This window comes from Botrytis porri (genome assembly GCF_014898465.1).
Source record: "Botrytis porri strain MUCL 3234 chromosome Unknown BPOR_001, whole genome shotgun sequence".
NCBI classification, from domain to species: Eukaryota; Fungi; Ascomycota; class Leotiomycetes; order Helotiales; family Sclerotiniaceae; genus Botrytis; species Botrytis porri.
In genome coordinates this window covers 855,334-877,392 of record NW_024066075.1, presented here as the reverse complement: position 1 = coordinate 877,392, position 22,059 = coordinate 855,334, and the positions used below count along the sequence as shown (strand labels likewise).

The following is a 22,059-nucleotide window of genomic DNA, read 5'->3' as shown; positions in this document are numbered from 1 at the left end:
CATTCTAGTTCAAATCAGACTATCATTCTCATACTTTCATACTTTACTATATATGATTTGATCTAGTACAGTTAACCTCTAGTTTACGCCACACCTAAACTTTTCCGTCAAAACCTCGGCACGATGATTTAACGCTAGGTAGGTAAGCTCTGAAACATACAATCCAGCAGATAACCATTTGATGTAGCCTACCTAGTAAAGAGAACCTACGCTATCCACAAAGTTTTCATCAAAACTCCGGCAAGATGACTTTCTTACAAGCTTTAAAACATTGTAGGTTGTTCTTTCTCGCTCAGTATCACTTGTGGTGAGGAAGTAAAGATCGACCCGGTCATCCTCTCCCCAATATGTCGCATGTTTCCATATTCTTCCGCTGTTCATCATCTCATCCATCATTCTTCATTCTTCGCCCATTAAGTTAGCATTTCTTACCCCCGTGTATGTTCAAAATCGAGTTTTTATTGACACTTTCCTTCATTGAGATCGCAAAATTGTCATGGGCCAGCCAAGAAGCATGAAAGCGCTCTCGAGTAGCCACCACATCCGAGATATGTCGATGGAAAGCTTCTTGAAATCTTGTCCGCCGAGTCCTGCTCACGCTCCCTTGGTTCGATCGCCCGTCAGAATACTCGGGAGTGGCTTGTCAGCTTTGACACTCGCACGCAGTCTTTACAAAAAGGGAATCCCCTTCAAGATCTTCACCAAAGATCGTCGACCTGATGAGAACTCCATTCGGCATGATTATAGTATTTCGCTGCCAGTGTGGATGGTCAAAGACCTAAGGAAATTGCTGAATATTAGCGAAAAAAGGTTTCAAGATCGTCTTTTGGTGCCGAACACCACGCCCTTTCCTCAGAGAACGATTAATGCCAAAGTGAGAGTTCACCGCGGTATGCTAGAACGTCTTTTGAGGGCACGATTCAAGGATGAGATTGAATGGGATTGTGAGATTAAGGTTAAATCAAGCGGGTCGCCTCGTTTGGTTTTCCCCCCGAAAGTCGATCCGTTGGAAGGGAACATTACGTTCGACTGTATGGGCGTTCATTCTCCGATACAATGTCCAGGTAGCCATAGAGAAATCAATCCCATTGTGGTATTCCGAGGCACTGCCATCTTGTCAGAGGCTTTGTGGGATCAGAAGTTTCGAGATTGGTTTCCTGGCAATACAGCCCAAATTCAGAAGAAATTCGACGGAACTAATTTGGATCTCATAATCAACCACGTTGATGCGCAAAGCGGCGAAGTGAGCTTGACTTACATCTATTCACGGCCTCGCTTAGATAGTTTAGTAGACACTGAAGATGAGCTCTGGAAACCGACACGGCCAACTTACGAAGCAGCATCCCCTGTCTTGATTGAAAAGCTTCTCGAAGAAATCAAAACCTTCCGACTAAAGAATGATCTACCTGGCCCTTATAACGAAATTTTTGATCCCGAAAAGATGAAAGAAAACAGGATCTTGCACTGGCTGTTGAGAACTCACCAGGTGGACCAGCCAGAACTAATCAAATTGTGGACTGGCGATGACAAGATAATGAAATTAGGCGACGCTATAATAACCATGCCTATAGTCGAGACCACTGGTGCTGAGCTTGCTATCTCCGATGGTTTGGATGTGGCTGAACAGATTGAGAAATATGGGGGAGCGAGGTTGCACCGCTGGTTTATCGAAGGCTGGGAATGGAAACTCACTGCATTCCGGGAAAGCAACCGCCGTATACTTGCAAGGTATCGAAAAAGTATATAGTTGCGCGTGAATTTCAAACCCCTAGGTAAGAGGCGATTATCGGTTTCAGGTGAGGGGCAGAGATTATTACTTATTCTATGGCATCCCTTTCCACATTTTCTCAGCCTCAGGGGTAGCGATAATCGATCACAAAACATAAATTGATCAAATTGAGCGTCTTCAAGGGAAACTTTTCGATAGATCGAAAATTCATTATATTGCATACCTTTCTTAAGCTATGGATGAAACAATGTCGATCACCCAGCACTCATCCTATAAACACATTCATTCACTCATTCATTCTTACGCTTCAAAACATCTACACTCTCCATCCATATCTCATCTCCCACACATCTCTGTTTCAATGAAGTCAACAAATTCCATCATCGTGCCGGTTCTCTTTCTCTATATAGCCTATTCTACAAATGCAAAATCACATTTCACATCCCACACTACGGAAATCCACGCGCTGCATCATAATAAAGCTTTACATCCTAATAAGAGAGATTTTCTCAGCTGTGAGCAAACGTGGGGAGAAGGGTCGATTCCGTGTGGTGGGAGCGATAGTAAATATTGCTATGATCCTACGATTGGGGAGGTGAGTTGTCTTTTCTTTCGTGTGCATACTATGCTAGAACATGGGTTTCGTGCCCCTTGGGAAATTCCTTTGCGCACTTATTATTCAACACCTTCCGGCAGTCCTTTGATACTTTATGAGAATCTGGACTCTGAAGACTTCTTGAGAGTAGTGATCTTTCTTATCCTCAGAGAATCCTTCCGATTCATATTCAAATTGGGAAGGTGCTTGGACTTCAACTTTGAAGAAAGACAACGAGATGCGAGCATGTGAAAATGTATACTAATACATTTCACGATATAAACAGACTTGTTGTATGCAAGATTATGGATACTGTGGTATAGGAGATGTATGCGCGTCGATTGCGGGTTATTGCTGTCACAAGGTATTCATTCAACAAATCTCCCCCATCCCAAAAGACCAATCCGGAAAATAAATAGTGAACGCAATACTAACAGCATACTCCACACCAGGACGAAAACGAAAAAATCTGTATGCTTCGTCTCGGCATCCGCACACCCGAGGATTCCACACCCGACCCGGATTCTCATTCGAATTCCGATTCCGATTCCGAAGACGCAGAGTCCGGATTGACATCCGTCGCATCCTCCTCATCGGCTTCTCAATCACAATCGCAATCTACCACGGACACAAAATCAGATGACGAATCGACTGATTCTGACATCGGTACCGAATCAGATGATTCGGATGGTGCTTCGAGTCCACCCATATCCATGCTCGTAAATGCATTGAACTCGGGTCCGCTCGCAGACGAAGACGCAGATACAGAAGAAGAAGATCCAGACTCAACTTTAGACTCGGGATCAAATGCCAATGCCAATGTCGATATCGAAATCGATGCCAACACGGGAACTAATGTACACCCTGAATCCACCGCCGTGGTTTCGAGTCTCGAGACTGCAGTAGCGTCTGCGACACCTGTTGACATGACGACCAAGGATGGAATCTCTACTGTTCGAGCGTGGGAAACTTCCACGCCGGTTTCGCCTTCGGTGGCGGTGCAGATTAGTAGCAGTAGTGCTACTGCTGTGAATGTGCATAATGCAAGTGAGTCGACATCTTCGGCTCTTCCTTCGCAATCTCTTTCCGAGGGGTACAATGCCAGCGCGACGACTTCTGGCGAGGAGGGAGTTTTTACAGGTGCGGCTGTGCGGGTTGGGTGGGAATCGGTTTTGGAGGGGGGGATGCTTAGGAGTTGGTTGGTTTGTGGAGTGGCTTTTGTGGTTTGGGTGGTGTTGTGACGTGAGGAATGAAGGGGGATTTGAGGATATTGTATCGTGTGCGGCAAGCGAGGTAGAATGGCAATTCAGAGTGTCCAATAGTTTAGACTGTATTCTAACAATGGAAATCTCTAGAATATTTAATTCTTTCTTGATGATGAAAGTGTTTTAGACGTTGAATCATTTTTAATTATTGAATTGATATGAAAAATCAAATTGATGAAATCACTAACATCTCTAAAATCTGAACACTTGAATCTTAAAATGAACTACGTAAATTTCAACATTCAAACCTTTAGAATATTCAATACCTGTTAAATACTAAAAGTATTTCAGACATCAATATAATTTCAATTGTTGAATTGTTGATTTGATTTGAAATAATTGATCAATCTATCAAATCAACAAGAATGTTCTCTGAACCTCAAACCTAGAATGTTGGAACGGAGTACAATTCGGACTATTGTAAAAATACTGATAGGACTAAGAACAACTTACCTAGCTTCAGTTAGCTCCACGCTATTAAATATAATTCTGAAATTATTTGTCTTCTATACAAACCCTTCTAAGCCCACTAATTAATTATTGGCCTTAACATCCCCTCCATACTGCACCCTCCTAATCATCGAACGATTACATCCCTCGATATTTTGGATACCCGCCAACCCCATACTTTGATCCACATCCGCCAAAATCCCTTGCAAGACCTGTTTGGCTCCCTGTTTTCCACCTATTGCCAATCCATAGACAGCAGGTCTTCCGACTAGAACGGCCTTGGCACCCAGACTGAGGGCTTTAATAACATCCACACCAGTGCGGATGCCACTATCGAACAGAATTGTCAGTTTGTCCCCGACAGCTTCGACAATCTCCGGTAACATTTCTAGAGAGCCAACCGCACCGTCGAGTTGACGACCGCCGTGGTTACTAACAATGATGCCATCGACGCCGGCTTTGACGGCTTCCAATGCATCGTCTGGATGTTGGATGCCTTTCAAAACAATAGGTCCATCCCAGTTATCTTTCAAAAGTTTGATTTGATCCCATGTATGCGCAGCACCGGAGAAGACATCACCAACCCATTCTCGGGAAGCCTCAAAAGGCTTCTCCTCTGGAGTAGCGTTGTATTTTTCGTTGAATTTTCGACGAAAGACAGGGTCAGTGAAGCCAGTTTTGTTACCGACACCTTTCATGAAAGGGACATAACCTCCATCGAGATCAGCGGGTCTCCAGGCTAAAGCCCAAGTGTCGAGGGTTACGACGAGGACTTTGTAGCCGGAGTCTTTCGCGCGTTTGAGGAGGGAGAGGGTGATTTCGTCATCTTGAGGCCAGTAGAGTTGATACCAGCGGTGGCCATCGGGGCCGTTAGATTCGGCTACTTCTTCGACTAGGAAGAGCGAATTGTTAGTCGTGACTCTTGATTAATGTATAGAATTCACGTTCTCACTGGATGATGACGAAGCAGTGCTCAAAATATAAGGTACCCCAATCTCCGCACAAACCTCCGAGAGACCCGCCTCCTTGTCTTCATGGAAGATCTGCTGAACACCAACTGGAGCCATAAGGATGGGACTATCATATTCCTGGCCAAAGAGATTGACACGGAGATCTCGCTTGGTAGTGGGACGCAACATTCGAGGTACCATCTTCCATTGTCTAAACGCAAGTCTGTTGGCATCCATTGTGGCTCTTTCACCGGCTCCTCCGGCTACATAGTTGTATGATGTGGGTGCAAGCTTAGAGCGTGCTTGCTCCTCGAGTTTGTTGGGATCGGTGGTCACAGTCGGGACAGTGTTAGCAAACATGCCATCTGAAGGAAGTTAAGTTAGCTGCTTGGTCTGATTTTGAAATGAAGGAACATTGCATAGGGTATCAAACCTCTATAGATTTCATTCTGGAAAGCACCGTATTTTCTCTCGTGGCTTTCTCCATGAACGGATTGAGGATGTTGTTTCTGCATATTTGGGGACATTTTGAAGGTAATATTTCGTCGGAGGGGAAGAAAGAGAAATGATACTTATTATACGAAATGATACTGTACAATTGAAAATAGGCAGGGGAAGAAATGACTTATTGATTGTATTCCTACGATAGTTCTTATACTCACTCTACTCTACTTTGCACCGGTATCTTCGGTGATATATGCGGAGAGTCTTGACAAATGATACCAGTTCAGTACCATATTTACCTGACGTTTTCCATTCCGAAGTGGTAGAAACCTATTGCATTTGGTGTTCCGATACATGGTACCTACATCATAACAAACATTTTGCATTGTTTATACTCAAACCTAAGTACCATGAGGTACCTGGGGGAGTTAAAACAATGAGAAAGTTTTTGAATCTATTCAACAATCCGAATAAGAAGTTCTTCGGTTTATATTGAAATGTATGGAAATGTATTGCAGATGAGATTGGTAAAAGGTATGAGTAGGAGGATGCAAAGATCTTACCTTGGACAAGAAATCTATCATTACCTGGTACACACAGTCATTATTACGCTTAACCTTAGATACACTCTGTATAAGCGAAATAAGAGGCGGGAATTGAGTCCTCTTTTAAAGAACTTCTTAATTAAATTATAAATTCATTTCAAGTCAAATACTAGATTTTGAAAAGATCATACGAAAATTTGAGCTTTCTTTATGTAAATGATAAGAAGTATATATATCTAATATAATATAAAAAAGAGATTCGAATTATCAAAGTTCTTCTAAATAATACTTAACTTCCGTCTCTTATTTTATTTACATAGAGATATAATACTATATATTAGCATGCGGGAATTAATCATTATTAGAAAGAACTTTAACAATTTAAATCTTTTTCTGATATGATATTAAATATTAGAAACTCTAATGGATAATATAAAGAAGACTCAAATTTTCATTTCATCTTTTTATATTCTAATATTTATTTTAAAATGAAGTAATAATTTAATAAATAAATAATACTTTAATGAGCTCGAAAAGATTAATTTCGGTCTGTTTTTCGCTTATATAGAGAATATCTAGATAAATAATATTAATATATAATCGATATTCCTACTATGTATACGCCTTTTGAAATTAAATAAAAACTTATTTTAAATTAAAGAACTAATATAATAAAACTAAATATGTTTCAAAAGATTAATAATAATATATATTTTCATTTTTTTAATATATATTTTTACTAGAAATAATATATTATATTCTGTTTATTATATAGAGTTAAAATATATTATTATAGATTTTTAAATAAAGAAAATATTATAAAAGAAATTAAAATCCGAGAAGATTATTAAAATTTCACTTTATTATGAATTATTAAAGTTTCTAATTACTTTTATTATTATTATTTTTAATAGATATAAATTAAATCACTTAATATTATTATAATATCAAGAGGACTAATGATAATAATAAAAATCTCTTACTATTATAAAATAAAATAAATTTAATATTAAAAAATTTAAACTTTTAAATCTTCTAGAAAATTTAAAAAATGCTAATACGATTTTCTTTTAATGAAATTAATGAAATTAATTATAATGTATCTTATGAAATATTATAAAAATTTGTTAAGATTCTATAGTAGGAAATATATCGAGTAGACTCTAAGTTACTTAATAGATACGAAGTAATAAATATATTGAAGTATATTTAAAATTAATTATATACTTTAATTAAATTCAATCATATACTAAACTATATATATTAGTTTAGACTTTATAACCTTATAATCTTTTTACAGAAGTTATATGAGTAAGTAATATCAACCCTACTTTTAGTAAAATCTTACTGTTTTTATAGAATTTATTACTACTTTAAGCGAATTGAATAGATAATAAACTATTCCCTTCTTAAAATTCGATATTTAAAGCTTTTACTTACTTTCTGTCGGAACACGTGACTAAGGGCGTGATACGTAATATCACGCTTTACCTCATATACATATAAAGTATATAAGTAGGAATAGTATACGTATATAGATATAACAATTCCCTCTTATATAAAGAGAATAGACAGAAATAAACAATCCTTTTACTCATACATATTATATATATACATCTTATTAAGTCTACTTAATACTTTCTATTAACTTTAATGAATTTATAGTATTTAGAGTATTTAAAGCTTTAAATAGAATTTCGAATTAGAATATAATGAAAAATTAGTGATTTTAAATAAATTGTAATTAAAACATGATTTTCAATAATACTTCCATCATCTAGAGTTTATTATATAAATTTTCAATTAGTATTATAATTTAATTAATCTAAAGGCCTAAAGTAAGAACGTATTTAGGCGCGTTTTATATTACTTACTCCTTTAACCTTCGTATATCTTTGTATCATAATATCTATACTTAATACTATAGATAATAGAGTTTCCCTTAATCTATACTAAGCTAGTTGATCGCTTGATGCGAATGAATGACACCGTCGATCCTTTTATAATCCTGACCGTAGAGCCGGGGTTTCCTCGGCTTAAGAACTATGTCCTCGTGATAAAATTAAAGTTTTAAAAATATCTCGTGATTTCTTATATAATTATCACGGTGCAAGGGATAGGTATTAGATAAGATGTATGATATTCTACAAGGAGTGAAGAAGGGGTCGGAGAGGCGCCGACTATATGAAGGGTGGATGCCTAAGGCATCTACATAACTACGTATTGAACCCGTGACAATAATAGTTATATTATAGTAAACTGTATTCTATTAATATTAAGATTAAGATTCTATAGTAGGAACATACTTACTTAATAAGAACTAAAGGAGTAGATATACTCTAGTATAATTAAAACTAATTATATATTCTAATTAACTCTAAGTATATATCAGACTATATATATTATAACTTGTCTTCTATAATATTAGAACTCTTTCTTACATTCTAATTCTATAATACTTATAATTAATACTATAAATAATAAAGTTTCTTTTAGTATATATTAAACCTACTAATCGCTCGATATGAATTTCCTTCATTACTACAACTATAGATTCTCTAATAATACCGAGGCTCATTTGAATCATTTTGTTAATACCTGAAAAGTTAGGTTTTACATGGACTAAAAGCGTATTTAGAATTTAGTAGTGTATTCATAATAATAAGAATATTCAATTCAATATACAACCTTAAAAAAATATGAAATAAAAAGAAAAGAGATAACTTATTAGTATAAATTAGAATTCAAGGAATCGATTGATATAAATCTTTTCAAATTATTTCAAAAATTGAAATTTATATTCAATATAAAATTATTTGAATAAACTTGAATAATAATACAATTTCAATATTTAATCTTTTCTTATTCAAATACTTTTATATTAAATATAAATTTCAATTTTTGAAAAAATTTGAAAAAATTTATATCAATTAATTCCTTGAATTATAATTCATACTAATATCTCTTTTATTTTCTTTTCATTAATTTCTTTAAAGTTTTATACCAAATAAAAGAATTTTATAATTTTTAAATACTAATTAAAAAAAGCTTGATTAATTATATATTTTAATATTTAAGATATGAATAAAAATAGCTTAATTATTATAATTAAATTAATTATAATTTCATTAAATTAAATTAAAATTTTAGTTTTTGATATAATTTAAATATAATTATATTAATCGATTTATTGAATTTGAATTAATAATTTTCTTTTTTTCTTTTTTATCTCATTTATTCTTTTGAAGTTGTATATTAAATTGAATAATTTTTTTTCTCAATATTATAGAAACTAATTCTTAATTCGAAATAAACAAGATAAGAAATCCTGATCGAAATTCTCTCACTTATTAGTAATTAATCTGTATAATAAAAGAAAAATTATTTAAAAAAGATTATATATTAGAATTTAAATATTAATACACTTCTTATAGAAAATTCTAAAATAAATTCTAAAACTATATTAATAATATTAATAATAAAAGCTTTCTAATAATATAATTTTTCTTATAAAACTATTATCTATTATATAATTCTATATAATACAATTTTTCTTTCTAAGATTTCTATATACACACCATACAAATTTTAGAAATTCTTTTTGAACTATACAAAACCTAACTTTTCAGGTATTGACAAAATGATTCAAATGGGCCTCGGTAAATGGTTACCTTCATTAGCTCAGGCTTCCCCCAGCTTAGTAACTATATCCCCGTAACACGATACCCCCTCCATGCCTTCGTCCCGAAAGCTTCTTACACTCGATTCCTTTTTGATTATATTCTAACGATAATTAACGTTCTTATTCAACCATTCCGTAAGAAAGGAATGACTGTTGTATTTTTCCTTTTTCAAGGGCTCACACATTATTAGGTTACACCATATTGTTATTGTAAGTATTACGCGCCGTAGCGGTTGCTTCCCGCGGGAGGCTTGTGTTTACTATTTTGCTTAGTTTGCTTTCTTTGTTGGTAGTACCTCCGTTGGCCCGGGGCTTCCCCTGGCTTAGTAACTGTGTCCTCGTGACAATTAATATTTATTATAAATCTTGAATTGATAACTTTATCAATAAATAATATATTTTGAAGTCTAAATATTATTTTTTCATAAAATAAAAGTTTAAAGCTTAAAACTATTAATAAATTCAATAAATTTATTATTAAGTCTTTTTAATAATTAATTATATATTTTTTAAAAAAATTAATATAATTTCAAGTTTACAATAAAAAATTTAAGTTTTTATGAATCTTTTATGTAATAATATATTAAATTTTATAACTTTTCAAGAAAAAACTTTATCTCCTCATTTGTATTCCTAAATTTATTAATATCTGTATAAAAGTTTATTAAAAATTTAATATATTAAATATTATAATAATATATTAATCATTGTTATTATTGTTTTTAAGCTTTTAAATCCCAAATATTGAATTAGCTTACTCAAACTACTTTACTTTAAGATTCCAGATTATAATAATGATTATTCAATTTTTAATTCAATTTTTAGTAACGTTTTATATAAAAGATAAAAGCGTGCATGTGGTAGGGTCGTGCATGTAGCAGGGATATCGGTTAAAAGGCACAGTGCCACGGAGTCACAGACAACAACAAGAAGACCGTAAATAGGTAGATGAGGGGCTTTACAAATTACGATCCACTTCAGAGGTACGGACTGTCACAATGGAATCAACATACATACCTTTTCATGCCACTTCATACATAGATATGCAGGTGTACTTTAAATGCGTCGAACATGACTATTGTTGACGAGTCATTTTGTGGCATCAACATCGGGATACCAGGGACCACAAGGGCAAAACGAAGCAATCATATTCGAGGAAACGTATTACAAATGATATCTTCATCCATTGACATTCAACCATGAACTTTTCCATTCTCCGCGTCAAAGGTCCAAAGCTTTTGACTGGCTGCATGTCTCTACCCCGAGTTGCTGAGATCCCGCATCTGTCCAAGAACCAATCCCCGCTCGGAAGGAACCAACCAACATATATTTGGTGCTATTGACTGTCATCCAAATAGTCTTTACCACATTCACTGAAGTACACTCGCATATATGCAAGTATGCCAGACCTCGGCGTTGCATATCGGCTTTTAAGTCCTCGTAGTATAATGATGTAAAGGTGGTGTAGTGACAGATAGTGTAACCCCGCTATTTCACCTGTTATTTAAAGTGATTCGAGTCTCTACAATTTCCATTCTTTTCAATACTAACACATCCACCTATCTATACATACCTACATACATTCTCCTCTCAAATTCTTTTCTTTCCTTGAACTGAAAAGGACTCGTGGGAAATCAAAACGTGTTCCGCCTCGCCAAGGATAAATCGCAGAAATGGCAGCAGCAACAACCCAATCCTTCGATATTCCCAAACAATACAAAGCTATTGTTTACGACAAACCGGGAACCATTTCCACAAAAATCGAGCAATTAAACACACCCGAACCTGGACCCGGCGATGTGCTTGTGAGACTGTGAGCTCGCACTGCGCCATTTTTATCGATGTGATTTTGCTGATTATGCTGTCTTGTGTAGTACCCATAGTGGTGTTTGCCACAGTGATATGGGAATCTGTAAGAATAGTTGGCGTGGTCGTAAGCTTACTACATCAGTTAAGTATGAGATGATGTTCTAATGCCTTAAAAGTTCCTTATCCGACGCAAGCTGGGCAAGTTGGCGGCCACGAAGGTGTTGGAGTCGTCCACAAACTAGGCCTCGGCTCGGAGAATGGTCGAGTGAAGGTTGGTGATCGTGTTGGAATTAAAGTGAGTTCATCTCGAGAACCTAAGGGACCATGATTAATTGAGAACCTTCAAAGTGGATCGCCTACGCTTGTGGTTCTTGTCTTCCATGTCTTGAGAGTAAAGATGGAGTTTGCTTCGTAAGTAAACACAATTTATAAATCTACCTTATAGTTCCTAACTAAATCTTTCGCTTTGTAGAATCAAAAAATCTCTGGCTATTATTGTTCGTGAATCGAGGCTTTCCAAGTGGATGACATTTCTAATTCAGAAAAACAGACCCAGGGACATTTCAACAATATGCGCTCGCGCCAGCGAACTATGTAACACCAATTCCAGATGCTCTGGATTCTAAGGACGCTGCTCCTCTACTGTGTGCTGGAGTCACGACGTGAGTTTTCACAGCCTCAATTCGGTCGCTTAGGCGGCCGGGCCGCCTCAGGGGTCGGTCACCCCTCGAGTAGGCGAAGCTCACAGGAACTTTTGAGTTTAGATATTCAGCCTTGAGAAAGAGTGATGCTAAGAGTGGACAATGGGTTGTTATCGGTACGGTCATCTCCGAGTATCATGAAGTCTTCAAACTAACATACAACAGCCGGTGCGGGCGGTGGTCTTGTAATCTCCTCCCCAGAATCTCTATCGGGTCGCATACTAACCTCCCTAGGGCCACTTGGCTTGTCAAATCGGAAGTCGTGGTATGGCAATGAGAATCATTGGAATTGATCATGGAAGTAAGGAAGAGTTGGTGAAAGAATGCGGAGCAGAAGTCTTCATAGATCTCACCAAGTTTGACGATAAAGCGATTGCAGAGGAAGTCAAAAGAGTCACTGGCGGGATCGGAGCATCTGCTGTCATTGTGTGCACTGCTTCTAATCGCGCTTATTCTCAAGCGCTTAGCTTTTTGAGATTCGGCGGAACGTTGGTCTGCGTTGGAATGCCAGAAGGTAATTCCCAACCTATAGCCAACTCATTCCCTGCAGCCATGGTAAAGATTCCCGTTATCACATTTGTAACGTGCGCTAATATCAACAGGTCGCCCAAGAATGGAAAATCAAGGGATCGGCAGTAGGTAACCAACGTGAAGCATTGGAGGTACTTGAGATGGCGGCCCGGGGAATTATTAAGACTCGCATTCGAATGGAGAAGATGGAGAACTTGACGGAAGTGTTCAAGGAGATGTCGGAGGGTAAAATGCAAGGAAGAGTTGTACTTGATCTGTCATAGTGGGAGAGAGGACGACTTGCATTTGCCACACATAAGTAATCATGCAGGGGAAATCCTTTTGAGGATTTCTACAAGCACCGTTGAATAGAGCTGAGATATGAATGACAGACATATGATGAAAATATGAAACGATTTCGTGAACTCTGTCACACCGAGGGGTAACTCTATTTCGATATTTGTGGATTGTGTTCTTAAAGTAACGCCGTGCCTACATGCTGATACCCAATCCCGTCTGCAAAAGGCGATATCACTATTGATGCCTCCAAATGCCATGCTCGCGATGATTGTATGATTGGTAGAAATACCACAAGCTGAATGGTTTGGTACCGGCAGTTTGGTAACTTCCAAAATCTTACAGGTTACATCAGTACCGTATCATAACCGAAAGACCTCTAGAAGTTCCTGGAAACTTGAATGCGTCGAGAGTTGACAGGCTAGTTTAAGATTTGCTGCCATGCGAAGATGTGGATGAGAAATGAATTATGTGGCCCACTTGCCGCGCTGCGCCACGAACATAGTAACATCCTTACCACCTTCATTTTGTCACTTGACATTCAAATGATGCGGAAGAGTGCCCGGACATGCAGGAATAACGCGTTTGTTTCTTTTTTAGGTTGAAACTTCTAACTTCGATTGGAAACGATACGGGGTGGTGAAGAGAGTGACCTAATACACTACTGCAATGCACCAACTCCGAAAGTTTCTTGAGTGCTCAAGTGTCATACTTTTCATTTCGTTCGTCGTAATGCTGACCATTAATAGTTGAGTAGTGATGAGTGCCCAGCGTCCAACCCAAGGCCACAATCCCGCAATCCTCAATCCCCCTACTGCAGTTAATTGTCGACCCCGGGGCGACCCATAATGAACGTTGAGTTATTTCCATGACCACTCGTTCCATTCTTCACTCCTCTTGCGGTAATGATTATTGCAATTAGCATAACGATGGCGAAAGGTAGGCGAATTAATGATGAAGGGGGAATTGGATGAATCGAGGATTGAAGGAGTGAGCCTTACGGGTCCTCCAGCATTGAATATAGATACCTCATCTATAGATTTTTTTGAAGGAAGTTCATGAGTTTAATTGGTTGAAGGTTTCCATCAGCTCGAATGTCAGCCTGGTCCACCTAATAGTTACTCCATAGCTGCTTGTGTATACTGGCTCGAGACTGGTCGCTTATCGTATGTAATCTATCCGGCTGTTCTGTGGCTCTCCGTCAATTGGTGTCTCTGTCCGTGCTTTTGGAATATCTCCGCCATCCCATCTTTCCTATCCCAATAACATCATCCACTATCGTCCAACCAAAATTTAACGCCGCAAGCGACTATTGTGGCTTGACTCCATACCTCGACTTGATTATGCTAGGTGCATCGCAAACTATTACCAAAATAGTAAAGTAGTAAAGTGCCAACAAAGTCTACATCGTACATCATACATCTTATTCATATGAATAATGCCTTGTCCTCCTACCCAGCCGACCTCCAAAAGGGCCCATGCGACCGTATTTTTGACCTACTAATGATACCAATTTTTGTTACTATTCCAAAGGCTGAGCATCCATTGCTTCTAATCCTCTGCATGCTAACAAAATGACGAAAAGGTTTATAGGTAGAAGGAGGGAGAAAGCACAAATTCGTAAGATATATAAGTCACACAGTCGTCAGCATCATCATGGGATTTACACATTGATATCCTGCGCGTATTTACCTTCATGTCGTCTCCGCTTCCAAATTTCTGCGACCTTTATATCAGCAAGACCATGCATGCAACACGTAGTGGTCAGATCTACTCCCATGAACCCTTGAGAAGAGAATTTACTTCTGGTGACGGGGATTCTGATAGCGATAGCAACCATTCAGGATACCCTGATAATGACGACGGCGATGAAGAACACAATCAGGGCAGAGAGAGAGGACCTCAGGAATTTGGCGTCTTCTCGGAGGATGAAGATTCTGACGATGAGCCCCTACACACTGTGCTCGCTGTCGATCATTGTAGATTGGTACGATCAAGGAGACAGTCAAGGGAGCAATTGAGTCCATACTTCGCTTTCCAAGTTGGCGTGGCGGAGGTTGAAACCCGCAGTATCCGAATTGGCTCATTAAGGCAAGGAGGAGAAGAGAAGTGCTCGTGCGGAAAAGAGCTTTGCTTCCACGTTGCCAGGCTGAAGTCGGCAATGGGCATAGACGCCGGCGATGACTGTTACGAACGCCTTAACGAGCGTGGCATGTCCAATGTGTGTGACGACCTTGGATGGGATTTCTCAGACGAACCTTACCTTTTTCCAGCCCCGCAATGGTCGCTTAAGAATGAGAGGCCAAGGACAAGTTCAACAAGTCGCGAAAGGGAGGGTGATGTCAGGGATATGTTATCATTTTTTCATCCACAAGCAGTGGCAGACGAGTACCGAAATATTCTTGATTTCGCTGTTCACAACGACGCCGTCCTTGTTCCTTATAACCTGGAAGCAACTCTGGCCAAATTACTGACCCAAGATGATGTCATCTTTCATCGATTTGAACAACACATTCCCAGAGAGCGCCGCGATATTATGTATCTAAACAAGATAGAGGACAAATTCAACGAATCACTCCGGCAACTAGACGATTATGCAGCTTCTGGTAACCTTTCAAATTGGGATGCAATGACGCCATTCGACAATGTTGACTTTGAACACAATGTACCATGGTGTGCCCAAGCTCTCATACAAATTAGTGGCTCAATGAGGGACAATCTGAGATGGAGAGTCGGTATGAGTCGGAGTAATCAATTACAAGCAGCCGCAATGTTGATTCGAATGCTGGAGGCTATTCGCTCGCGCAATGTCGACGTATACTCTAACCATTATTTTCGACGTAACAGACCTCACGGAGAACAGCTAACGAATCGAAACCTCTACTTGAACTTACTCGGTCCCCAATCTGAGAATATCCCGGATCGAAGCGACTTTATTATTGATGCGCTCGAAAACTTGCCTGGGCATGTCGTTGCCGCAGGTGATTTTGTCAATCGCCTAGATCGTCTTCGCGCAGACTTTAGCAGTGTAGCTTTCGTTTCTCCAAAACGACTTTATGTGAACAGATTGGCACAGCTCATTTCAAAGCTCAGAGTAAATTATGGGCTTCCTCTAGTTTCTGTTTCGTCAGCCATGCCGGCTGTAAGCGCTGCTTCTACCGATCTCAGCTCTTCCTACAGTGTTGGACCAAGCGCTTCGTCGTATGCCGTAGCTGGCCCTTCGTCTCTCGGAGTGCCTAATTCTTCTTCAAGAACTAGACGAGGTTCCGCAACTCGTTCAACCTTGGGAAAGCGGTCCGGCAGATCTGCTAGTTCCAATGATCGACGTGGAAAACGCGCCATGAAGTAAAGCTTGCAAGACAAGATGGACTCGTGGTCGATAGTGGAGTGTTGGAATTCATTGTTTGTTTATTTTCTTATCTTCGTGTATATCATCTCATGGTCAGGTACCATCAGATTCATGTTCTATTTGCAGACTTCTTTTACTGTATTTTTTGGGAATGTTGAAATATTGTTTCATACCAGATACCATTTTGGCGTATAATGTTTAGAAAACATCCTTACTAGACTAGAAGGGGATACTGTAGAGGTGCTGAGATGTGCTATCTATATTTTCCAGATTGTTTTAGTGCACTTCGAGGTAGTGCTACAAAAATAATATTTATTATCCCCTCAAAGTTCCTAAATTCCTCATGCATTGCATCGGGTCCGTTATCATATTCTTCTACGAGTACTCAGGGCGAAAGATGGTAGCGAGGAAGGGATCTCTCAAACCCCTGCTCAAATCATTTGTAGTCCCGACTTTTTCTCTCTTTCAATGGCCTCGTCATCTACTATGATGACAGGTTTTCCTTTCATTCTGCCTGAATGAGCGAGCTCCACTGCTTTGGGAATCTCTCCCAAGCCTTTGAATGAGTTTGTTTGAATTTTAATGTTGTGCTTTGATACTAATTCTAGCATTTTTTGTGCTTCGCCTCGGGATCCTACACTCCTGGTCAGATAATGATTGTGGGGGCCAGGGACCACATCAACTTACCAACAAGACTCCCATGGATTCTGATATCCCGAAAAATCACATCTTCAAATGGGACGCTAATCTTCCCGGGCTGAGCAATCTGAATCATCGTTCCGTCTATTTTGGCGAACTTGGGGTCAGCAACTATTCTCATTAAAATTGATAGAGTAGCAAGAGACTCATCCTCATCAACGTCATAATATCATTAGGCATATCGTAGAGCGAAAAACGACTTACGCCTCTTTGTAACCGCGACCGCTGTTGCTGCAGCACTCTTATGATCACTAACGTTGAGAGTCGAGTCTGCACCTAGGCCACCCGTGACCTTTTGGACATCTTCTATTACTTTGTTTTTATCTTGACGTGCATCTACCAATAAATCAGCGCCACAATCTTTAGCAAGTTGTAACGCTTCGTCTCTGGCATCAACAGCAATGACGTTGAGACCTAGTGCTTTGGCAAATTGAACCCCCAAATGACCTAGACCTCCGCCAGCTCCTACTATTGCTATCCATTGTCCTGCTTTTAAGCCCGCTCTGACGATGCCGCCCCCTAATTTTGCATAAGTTTTAGTATTGCATCAGTTTGGATTTAGAAGTTGAAATTCTAGGGTGTTCAATAAAAATCGATTGAAACAATGAACTACTTTCAGATTTCTAAACGCTTTTAGATATTCAAACCGTTGTATTATTAAACCGCAGTCCGGACTATTGAATACCCTATTCAGAATCAGAACACGAGACGCGAACTTACAAATAGTGATACCAGCACAAGCCAATGGAGCCGCCGATTCAAAACTCAGATTATCCGGCAACAAACTACACTCCCTCCCATCTACAACCTCATACTCAGCAAACGATCCATCTCTCACTATTCCCAGATTCCCTCCACTATGAGCGCAATACTGTCGGTCATGCTCGGGCCCAGTACAATCAGTACAGACGCCACAACGATGATACGTTAAGCTACATAGAATACGATCTCCGGGCTTGAAACCTGATACGCTGGAACCGATAGCGATAATGGTACCGGCTCCTTCGTGCGAGGCGACACATGGGAGAGGGGTAGCAAGTATGCCTGCCGATACCATGCTATCTGTGTGACAGAGAGATGCTGCGGCTACACGGATGAGTATATCGTGTTCGTGGAGGGGACCGCGGGGAGTGGGGATGTGGTGGATTTTGTAGGGTTGGTTGAACTGGGTGGTGTGTTAATCTAATCTGTTGTTTTTTGTGTGAGGGTGAATGTATCCTTGGTTTTTTTTATTCTTTTTTTTTACCCAGATGATCTCTTGAATAGAGTACCGGTATCATAGTGCATTTTTGAAAAAGAAATACTTACTTCAATAACTTGTGCTGCGAGCATCTTGTCGGGGACTCCTTGGAATGACATTTTTGAAATGGGTGAGTGCGTAAGTGAGTGAGTATGTTAGAGCTAAGTAGATAGGATATCTGCTTTATCATGTGTTGATTATGTGTTTGTAAATGATACACCGGATGAGCAATGGAGTTCTGAGATACTACCTTCCTCACAAAAGTTGTGGCAATTGATGGGTGGTTGGTTGTAACTTGTGTTGTATTTATTTGACTACTCGATTCCGTGTTTACGTCATTATATATGTAACTGGCTGTTTGTAATAGCAGTTAATTTAGAGGATTGAAAGGTCGAATATCCTTCAATAATCTATCGAATTGTTCCATTTCAAGCTACAGAATTAGAAGTTCAAAACTCCTTCAATAATCTAACTTAAGTAAATGTTCCTATTTCGATTCAGACAATTAAAAGTTTTGATTTCTTATAGACTTTATTAGGATGATTAATTTTGGTCTCTTTTTTCTCCAACCTGCTTATAGGTGGGTAGGTAGGTAACATTAAATGGATTAACATACTACAAACAGAAGTTTCCTATTCTCTCCAACTCCAACTCTACTACAAGAGCTTTTAATCCAAAAGTATATTGTATTATATTGTATTGTAACCTTATTCATGGGTGGTTAATGAGGATATAACACTATTGTTGTAGGGTATACCTAGCATATCTATCTACCTGGTATCTACCTGGTATATCAATCTTTCAACTGTGCCGCGAATTGCACTACCTAATGCGAGTAAATAGTCGTGATCCTTCATACATACATACCTAGGTATATATATATACATGTAGGAGTGAATATCACAAATTGTCTTATATTATTGTCTTCCCAGCCACTATCATTTTAACATCAATATTGTCTTACTATCGTCATCACCACGACCACGGCGACTCAGGCATTTCACCCTGAGGAAGAGCTTGGTTAGACACCATCACCGTGCATTTTCCTATCTATCTTACATTTACCCCTTCCAATCCCATCCAACAACAATCCAAATTCACACAAAGGTACAACGATACAACGATACAACGATACAACAGGATTATATACTTTCCCGCCTCTTCACTAATGCACGAATATCCCCGTACCTGCTTCGATAACGCTTACCGATAAAGCACTCACAAGGTTAACATCACAATTGATGAACTAATAGGACTGCACCGCATCGCACGTGGTAGCTTTGATAGAAGCGATGCCGCGATATAAAGGGAGGTCAAGCTTCCCGAGCTCCAAATATCTGGGAAGCTCAAAGTCTCATCATACGGAGAGGTTTCGCAAGATTGCACTCTTTCTCATTATTTGCGCTTTCCTATACGCTTCGTACATCATGCTCTTGGATCAAATCCTTTTATTGTCCCTCACCGGGGTGACGGCCTCAGCCTTGCTTCCGGAGAAACAGCCATCTTCATCTTCTACAAACGATGTTCCCCAGTATTTTCAGACAACCCCCGAACTTTGGGCCGGTCCAACTGCCACGGGTAGAGCTCCGTTTCTCGTAAGTAATAGAAAGTATTAGCCCGTCGGGGTTGAGATTTATAAGAAATCTCTGTGAATTCAAAATTAATTTACCGTTTGATTTAGGCCCAGACAAATCCAGTCTCGTTTGCACCAACTGTAACTTTCGTGCCAAATACTCCTCTCGAGACGGCTCAGCCTATTGTAGGCCAAGGTCAGAATGGAAGTATTTTCCAGCTTATGGGACAACTCTCTCCTTACTCGCCCAATCCATCTGGATTTGGTGTTGCAGAGTATCCATTACCACCTGGAGCTAAGATCGCTCAACTTCAGGTAAGAATCCAAATATTTGAAGACACATGTGGTTCTCAATTTGGAATCAGTCCAACTTGAGTGCTCAATGAATTCCCAGTGGAATTGTACATATAATGAACCTCTGTCAAGACATGTACACTTATCGTTTAGAGACTCCACAGGTGGTGAAACCATTGTTTAACTGCTTATGTACATTCAAAAGCTTCGGCGACATGTTTCTAAATTACACAGAGATATCATATATGCTAACAACCTCCAGATGCTTTCACGTCATGGAGCACGTTATCCAACTTCAGGAAGTAATGTTGCAACCTTTGGTAAAAAGATCGCAAACTACACGGGGGAAATCAATGCTACAGGGGCTCTATCGTTTTTGAATGACTGGAAGTACGAATTGGGTTATGAGATTCTTGTTCCTCGTGGAAGACAAGAACTGTACGATAGTGGTATTCTACACTATTATCAATATGCTCAATTATATAACCCTCACAGCAAAATTATCGCTCGAACTACCACTCAAGATCGAATGCTCAAGGTTTGTTGTCACTTCCGCAATTTCTAGTATGACACTAATTGATGGTAGAGCGCTGAATACTTCATGGCTGGATTCTTCGGTCTCGAATGGACAAACAATGTCACTATTGAAGTCATCATTGAATCGAATGGTTACAATAACAGCTTGGCAGGCTACGATAATTGTCCTAATTCAAACAACTACAGAAGTGCCGGAGGAAACAATGCCACAAACCAATGGGTGGCTACATATCTACAGAATGCCACTGCTCGTTTCCAGTCCATGGTCTCGCCGGAGTTCAATTGGACTGTCGTAGATACCTACGCAGCACAAACTATGTGCCCATATGAGACTGTGAGTACAATGTTTCTATTTATATCTAATCGTCATAGTCTAACATAATGTAGGTGGCCTATGGCTACAGTGCCTTCTGCAATCTATTCACCTATGAGGAATGGGTCGGCTTCGAATACGCAATTGACCTTTACTTCGCGGGTGGAAGTTCTTTCGCTTCTCCTACTGGTCGCGCTGTTGGAATCGGCTATGTCCAAGAAGTAGTCGCCCGTCTTCAAAACCATACTTTGGGTTACTCCGGCTCTCAAATCAACACTACCTTGGACAATAACACCGCTACCTTTCCTCTAAACCAGTCCATCTACTTTGATTTCTCCCACGACACAAACATCATGTCTATTCTCACCGCTTTCGGCTTCACACAATTCGCTGAAGCCCTACCAGCTACCCATCATCCTGGCCCACACAATCTGACCGTTTCGCACATGGAACCCTTTGGCGCAAGATTAGATATAGAGATTATCAAGACACCAAAACCTTTAGCAGCAGATAGAACATACGTAGATGGAAAGGAAACTACGTATGTACACTTCATCCTCAATCAGAGAACGCTACCTTTAGGGTTCAGTTTTCCAGAGTGTGGAGCTGATAGGTTGGATGGATGGTGCGAGTTGGATACGTTTTTGGACGTGCAGAGTAGATCGACAAAGGATGCTCAGTATGAGTATGCTTGCTTTGGTGATTATCCTGCGGAGCCATATGGAAGTGTTACGAATGGCGTGCCGAATTCTTAGGAGTGGAAACTTGAGACGCTTAGATTCTATGTCTTTCGTATGTTACGGGGTATTAATTAATTCTGCGATTGGTCAATGAACAGGGTTTCTGTATAAATTAGAGTATAGCTCGATTGAAAGAAATTGAGGGGATTCGTAGATAAACTAAATCCACATGAAAATTCAATCGATAAGCTAGCATACATATCAATGTGATCTTCTTATAGTTTGTTATCGTCTATGTCTTAGAAGAAGCAAGTTAGCTCATGAATGTGTTGAGAGGATTAAGAGAACGCTAAGCATTCAGAGTATTCAGAGCATTTTAAGAATCCATAGTATTTGA

The 22,059-nt window shown here is 39.1% G+C and overlaps 7 protein-coding genes across 7 annotated transcripts; 5 read left to right on the top strand and 2 right to left on the bottom strand.

The window, feature by feature from the left end:
• Positions 1-496: 496 nt before the first annotated feature.
• Positions 497-1,747, top strand: EAF01_000260 (uncharacterized protein; the record flags this gene model as incomplete). The annotated part of the gene is made up of 1 exon (XM_038908510.1): positions 497-1,747. The coding sequence occupies one exon, from the start codon at positions 497-499 to the stop codon at positions 1,745-1,747; it is 1,251 nt and encodes a 416-aa protein (XP_038775416.1).
• Positions 1,748-2,090: 343 nt separating this feature from the next.
• On the top strand, positions 2,091-3,565 carry EAF01_000259 (uncharacterized protein; the record flags this gene model as incomplete). Its single annotated transcript, XM_038908509.1, has 3 exons — positions 2,091-2,324; positions 2,611-2,688; positions 2,777-3,565. The coding sequence occupies 3 exons, from the start codon at positions 2,091-2,093 to the stop codon at positions 3,563-3,565; spliced, it is 1,101 nt and encodes a 366-aa protein (XP_038775415.1).
• Positions 3,566-3,809: 244 nt separating this feature from the next.
• On the bottom strand, positions 3,810-5,604 carry EAF01_000258 (uncharacterized protein). The gene is made up of 4 exons (XM_038908508.1): positions 5,423-5,604; positions 4,992-5,354; positions 4,106-4,931; positions 3,810-4,042 (listed from the first exon to the last, which is right to left on the bottom strand). Exons 1-3 carry the CDS (start codon positions 5,514-5,516, stop codon positions 4,123-4,125), a joined length of 1,266 nt encoding a protein of 421 aa, XP_038775414.1. The 5' UTR covers positions 5,517-5,604; the 3' UTR covers positions 3,810-4,042; positions 4,106-4,122.
• A 5,729-nt stretch (positions 5,605-11,333) lies between these two features.
• EAF01_000257 (uncharacterized protein) lies at positions 11,334-12,964 on the top strand (the record flags this gene model as incomplete). Its single annotated transcript, XM_038908507.1, has 10 exons — positions 11,334-11,473; positions 11,535-11,593; positions 11,646-11,764; positions 11,818-11,880; positions 11,942-11,966; positions 12,020-12,131; positions 12,234-12,286; positions 12,336-12,355; positions 12,405-12,725; positions 12,773-12,964. 10 exons carry the CDS (start codon positions 11,334-11,336, stop codon positions 12,962-12,964), a joined length of 1,104 nt encoding a protein of 367 aa, XP_038775413.1.
• Positions 12,965-14,415: 1,451 nt separating this feature from the next.
• Positions 14,416-16,326, top strand: EAF01_000256 (uncharacterized protein; the record flags this gene model as incomplete). The annotated part of the gene is made up of 2 exons (XM_038908506.1): positions 14,416-14,463; positions 14,620-16,326. The coding sequence occupies 2 exons, from the start codon at positions 14,416-14,418 to the stop codon at positions 16,324-16,326; spliced, it is 1,755 nt and encodes a 584-aa protein (XP_038775412.1).
• A 431-nt stretch (positions 16,327-16,757) lies between these two features.
• On the bottom strand, positions 16,758-18,384 carry EAF01_000255 (uncharacterized protein; the record flags this gene model as incomplete). The annotated part of the gene is made up of 5 exons (XM_038908505.1): positions 16,758-16,960; positions 17,014-17,136; positions 17,230-17,544; positions 17,812-18,190; positions 18,334-18,384. 5 exons carry the CDS (start codon positions 18,382-18,384, stop codon positions 16,758-16,760), a joined length of 1,071 nt encoding a protein of 356 aa, XP_038775411.1.
• Positions 18,385-19,176: 792 nt separating this feature from the next.
• On the top strand, positions 19,177-21,910 carry EAF01_000254 (uncharacterized protein). Its single transcript, XM_038908504.1, has 5 exons — positions 19,177-19,860; positions 19,947-20,153; positions 20,395-20,670; positions 20,719-21,003; positions 21,057-21,910. Exons 1-5 carry the CDS (start codon positions 19,558-19,560, stop codon positions 21,735-21,737), a joined length of 1,752 nt encoding a protein of 583 aa, XP_038775410.1. The 5' UTR covers positions 19,177-19,557; the 3' UTR covers positions 21,738-21,910.
• Positions 21,911-22,059: the final 149 nt, after the last annotated feature.

Coding starts and splice junctions, on each gene's coding strand:
- EAF01_000258 (XM_038908508.1), bottom strand. CDS start 5,516: ATGTCCCCAAATATGCAGAAACAACATCCTCAATCCGTTCATGGAGAA. Junction 5,355..5,422: donor CCAGAATGAAATCTATAGAG/GTTTGATACCCT, acceptor AACTTCCTTCAG/ATGGCATGTTTGCTAACACT. Junction 4,932..4,991: donor CACTGCTTCGTCATCATCCA/GTGAGAACGTGA, acceptor CGCTCTTCCTAG/TCGAAGAAGTAGCCGAATCT.
- EAF01_000254 (XM_038908504.1), top strand. CDS start 19,558: ATGCCGCGATATAAAGGGAGGTCAAGCTTCCCGAGCTCCAAATATCTG. Junction 20,671..20,718: donor CTCAAGATCGAATGCTCAAG/GTTTGTTGTCAC, acceptor AATTGATGGTAG/AGCGCTGAATACTTCATGGC. Junction 21,004..21,056: donor CTATGTGCCCATATGAGACT/GTGAGTACAATG, acceptor AACATAATGTAG/GTGGCCTATGGCTACAGTGC.